Source organism: Gavialis gangeticus, unplaced genomic scaffold (genome assembly GCF_001723915.1).
Source record: "Gavialis gangeticus isolate Ggan-Ray unplaced genomic scaffold, GavGan_comp1, whole genome shotgun sequence".
Classification (NCBI taxonomy): domain Eukaryota; kingdom Metazoa; phylum Chordata; order Crocodylia; family Gavialidae; genus Gavialis; species Gavialis gangeticus.
The window spans coordinates 7,769,455-7,774,628 of record NW_017729025.1 but is presented as its reverse complement, the minus strand read 5'-3'; the positions used below and the strand labels follow the sequence as shown (position 1 = coordinate 7,774,628).

The following is a 5,174-nucleotide window of genomic DNA, read 5'->3' as shown; positions in this document are numbered from 1 at the left end:
TGGCTGAAGATCCACAGGGAGATGAGCAGGGTCAGTTTGCCCCAGGTGGCACAATTTGCCCCACACCAAAGTGCATGTTCAGGCACGTGTGCTGGTGCACCAATCTCCAGCACAAATTTGTGCTGCTGCTATTTGAGCTGCTGCAAGTGCACATGCCTGCATGTGTGGACACACCCAGGGAGCGCACACACCAGGTCCGGTTTCTTTTGCTTCATGTTTTCTTATCATAGAGGCATTCTCCTAAGTCCTCAAATGCAGTAAGAAGTATAGCCCTTCACAGATACCCCAGCCTGTATGTTAGCATCACTGGCATGCAGCACTTCCCATCACAGGGTCTCTGATAGCCTGGGACCTGGGTAGGTGGTCATTGGGTATTCCCGGCTCCAAATCCAGGGAGCACCTTCAATCCTGCAGTAAGGAAAACGGTAACCATATGTGGAGACCCAAGACGCCCTGGCAATGCGCAGTGTTCTCTCATAAAAGCCATTTATTAGAACGGCAACCATGACACTTTTCTTTCGTACAGCAGCTGTATGCAGCTATAATCGCAGTACAGTGAAAACTACATATTACAATTCACTAGAAATCTAATAAGCATCATGAACATCATAGAGAACTGGGAATAATGACTATGAAAAATGAGTCCAGAGTGGCCCAGCCACCGAGTCTCATAAGAAATTAAAGATCAGTGCTGTCCTGCAACACAGCTCTTCTGTAGCTGAGATAAACTAATAGGTTTAAATGACCAAGATAGCACCCATTCAATAAATTAGGTAAACTTAATACTAGAACAGCAATATAACCAATAAGAACATTCTAAATAGAGTGAGCACTAAAGTAAATTCTTATCTATTTACAGAAATGTCTTTCTGCTGGGACATTATGCCATTAGCTTTCCCACCCCCCACCACCCTAACCCTGGTTCAATTAACTACAGCTTTTCAATGAACTTAACTGCTTGGCACATTGGCAAATGGTTGGGCAACAACAACTGAAACTTTCTCCAGCCCCTTAAGCTAATCTAGAGTGGCATTAAATGACAGAAAGGAAAGCGCAATAACATGCGGCATGCAGTCTCTTTCTTACAGAAACAGTAAAAATTAACGTTCTGGCATTAAACACAGTGATAAGAACCCGTCATTTTTGTATGTGGCATTTGTCTGAATTACCAGAAAGTTAAAAGTTTGAAGCAGAATGTACTCTTCTGGATAGTAGGCACAGGCAGGCATGGCAACAAGCATGTATTCCTGAGAATGTGAATGCCATGGACTGTGTTTCCAAATCTCATCTTTCCTTTTTTTCTACTTGTTCTCCCTGATCTCCAAGTCGTGATAACCTTATAACATAATGAATTCTCTCTATGAAAGAAAGGACACTATCAGGTGGGGTTTTTTTTTTAAGGCTAGAATTTTCACTATCGCTATAAAAAAATAAATGCTAATATCAAAAGGGCCGAATACAGGCCCTATGACAAATGGCTGCACCATGTCAGCTGGCACCATTATGGAGAGAGCAGTTAAAGTCACTGATTGGGTGCAAGTGCTAGTTTCAAGTCTTCTTGCAAGTCTGTGCTATCTTGGAGTGCATGAAGACAGGAGCGTGGCTGACTCCCCTGTCCACCTACTGAGCGAAACAGAAAAGTCTTTGGAGATGACAAATTATAGAGCCAGAGTCATTCAGTTACCAGCCAATTATTCTGCTTAAACCAAGTGATCACCACATCACAAATGCAATTATCTACTCAGGCTCCTTGTCCATCTTAATTACAGTGGTCTGACAAAGCTCTGACAAATTCCTCAGCATTTTCAGAGCAGTATTTTGGGGCTAAATCCTACTCGTGGCCACATGCAGGTGGCTCCCTTTGATGTCAATATGAGCCAGGAGCATGTGTGTAAGGGACGAATTTGGTCCTACTTGAATTGCTCGGACTGGCTCCCCATACTCGGTGTGTTCGTTCCACCTGGCTCTGTATAGACTAACTGGTAATCCAAGACCAATGTCTACAAAGATGATTGAGGGCACTCCTTAAGAAAGGCCACAGGGAAAGAAACATGGTTGGAGGTAATTTGCTGGGTTTCAGCAACAGCTTTCCATTTTAGCCCTCCCGCCCCTCCCCAACAGTCCCTCCCCAGGTATTTTTGTTTTTTATACAGCATCTTTTGCCTGATGTGTAACTCCGCCGAAAGTTATCGTCGTGGTTTCACTTGCAATGGCAGCGGCGAGGCTGGCTGATAGCGGCCACAATGTTACGAGGAAATTAAAAGCTGGCGTAAAACAAAATAAATATAATAAAATAAATAAACTCAAACCTAAAAGCCGGCACAGAGTAATAGCTCAGGCTACCTAGATACTTTATCAGCTCCAAAAGCTAAACAGCAAAGCAAACACGCACAGTACGGTGCTGGAGATGCGGAGAGGGTTTGCTGCATGGTTGTGGTGTACAAAAGACTGCAGAAAGCCAGTTTCTTCTCTTCTCTCCTCTCTCCTGCCCCTTTGGTTCCCCCTGGTCTCCGATTACCAGCTGACCAAAGATTCTCCTGCTCCTATGAGGTGTCTTCCCAGAGAAGTAAATCAGCTCTCTTCACCCATGCTGAGAAAAGGCAGCTGGCTTCATTCGTTTTGTTACTGCATGGATGACCTGGAAGTGTAGAATTCGGGGACCGGCAAGCCAGTGTGAAGTGTCACCTGTAACGAGAGCCCTGTTACCATCGAGCCAGCTATCACTTTCCATGGGTGGGGTGCAATGCAGGTTTTGATGATAGGGCATATGTAGACAAAATGGGGGCCCTAAATTGAAGCGGTGGGTTTTTAAAAACACAGCTTCAATTTAGGACCCTTTAAACCCTTTAAAACTTCTGACCCTAGAAACTATGAAACCCCCATGTCATGCACACACACACTTACCTGCCTCTCCAGTGGTGGGGAGGGGAGGGCAAGCTGGCAGCGGGTGGGGTGGTCCCTGGGCTGCAGGGTGGGGGCTGGTGCGTCCCTCCACAGCAGCGGCGCCACCCTCCTCCCAGGGTGGCACCTGCCTGCAGGCACCCGGCTTGGGAGGTCCCGGGGGAACTGCAGCCGCGGAGGGAAGCACTAGGCCCCCACACAGCTCAGACAGGCAGGCAGGCTCCAGGGGAAGAAAAAAAAAGATTGCCGCTTTTTTTTTTCTTAGGCAGAGCCTGCCTTCCCGGGCTGCTGCCAGGCTGCCTGCAGGGCTTCCTGCAGAACCCTTGAGCTGCACAGAGCCTGGTGCTTCGCGCCGCAGTTGTAGGGCAGCAAATTAAAGTCCTCGGAGGAGTTTTAGTTTGCTGCGAACCAAGTCATTTAAGGTGCATTACACGCCAAATATGCTACAGCGGCTGGAATTACCGCGCAATACGCTGTCGACGTGTGCAAACACCAACACCATTAAAGCAGTGCAAAAGCATTTACCCCGCTTTAAAGTGTCGTGCACACGTGCCCCTCGTTTCATCTGCACATGACCTTAAAGTTGAAATACCCTATTTTTTCACATATGACACCTGCCCAAATAAGAGAGACATTTTTATTTTTGGAAAGCAGAATGAAGGAAAATGTTCTTTCCTTAAAACTGCTGGTTAGCAGCTTCTGCATGCTGGGGACAGAGAGCGTGCCCACAGCCAGCAACTAAGGAGCCCCCCACATGCCCACCGTGCTGCTATTCTCCTCTGCCACAGTCTGCAGGTGGGGGCGGAGAGGAGCATAACCTTGCACTATTCTCAGTGTGGCCTGTTTCAGACACCTCCCATCTTTAAGGCCACTCCTCTGAAAGGCCCAATGAAATCCGCACCAAGGCAAGATCCATGCTGTGATGGAGATGACCAAGTGTATAGCTAGGCTCCTAGCCCTTAGCGATCATAGATGATGCCTCATCCACTTCCTTACACTCTCATCCCTGCCCTTGGCCCACAGTGTGTATTCTGCCTCCTCTCTTGCACCATGGGCCCCGATGATGCTCTCCTGGCATCTTGGGGAAGCCCAGTCCTTCCAGCATCTCTCATTCATGCTCCTCTCCCTGTCACTGTGCAGAGCCAAGAAGAGCTTGCATGCCAAGGGCAAAAAATTAGAGCAACCAGCATGGGGAGCATCAGCAGCCTGCTCCATCCCGGCTGCCATTGAGAGGAAAAGGAGGTGTAGACCTTCATTGGAATGTGCATTAATCAGCTATATCATATATTATGTATAAAATAACACAACAAACTAAGCAAAAATAATCAAAAGAAGACATTTCTATAGTCCTATTGTACTTAAAATTAAATGTACATCCCCTTCAGATTCATAAAACAAAAGCTAGCATTGAGTGTCTCGACAGTGCATCCTATACTTTGCTGGAAATTATTTCCACACCTGAGTTCACTGTTTGATGCAACAGAGAAGGGGCAGCATGGGAAGGGGGCACAGAGAGAGGTGGCACAGTCCAAGCCTTGTGCTAGGAGAATGGTCTTTGCAGCAGCTGTCTGGATGGGTATAGCCTAAGGTATGATGTAACGTCCTTCTGAGCTACAGTTTAGTCTGGTACAGAAACAAAAAATACACCAGCTGAGGGATCCTCACAAGCATGAAGGGGAAACTTAGGGTTAGGTTCTTTGGGCCTGTGAGGCTAGGGAGAGACATAAACAGGTTTAAGTGATCAGAAACTGGTTTAAACCTGGAACAGAACAGATGTCCAGTGCACATAAACCAGTCTGAAGATGGCTGAAGCTGACTTGAGATGAACCTGGCTGAATGTAGCATTAGACTTAACTGATTTGGCTCAAACTGATTTATGCAATGTCTGTCCCAAATCATAGTTTTATAGTTTCATAGTAGCTGGGGTCAGGAGGGACCTGAACAGATCATCTAGTCTGACCCCCTGCCACAGGCAGGAATGAATGCTGGGTTCACAAGACCCCAGACAGGTGATCATCCAACCTCCTCTTGAATTTGCCCAAGGTAGGGGCGAGGACCACTTCCCTGGGGAGCTGGTTCCAGATTTTGGCCACCCTAACTGTAAAATATTGCCTTCTGATCGCTAACCTAAACCTATTCTCCATCAGCTTATTGCCATTGCTCCTCGTCACCCCACGTGGTGCTGGGGAGAAAAGGGCTCTACCTATTTGCTGTTAATCTCCCCTGATGAGTTTGTAGGCAGCCACCAGGTCCCCCCTCAGCCTCCTCTTGCT

The 5,174-nt window shown here is 47.1% G+C and overlaps 1 protein-coding gene across 1 annotated transcript in view; it reads right to left on the bottom strand.

Annotated features, from left to right (window-relative positions):
* Positions 1–459: 459 nt before the first annotated feature.
* Positions 460–5,174, bottom strand: part of TRIM9 (tripartite motif containing 9) — a gene marked incomplete at its 5' end in the record, with an annotated part of 188,271 nt that continues 183,556 nt past the window's right edge. Inside the window, one exon of the mRNA XM_019519875.1 lies at positions 460–2,685. Coding sequence (XP_019375420.1) covers positions 2,623–2,685 — 63 coding nt within the window. The remainder of the gene's footprint in view (positions 2,686–5,174) is intronic.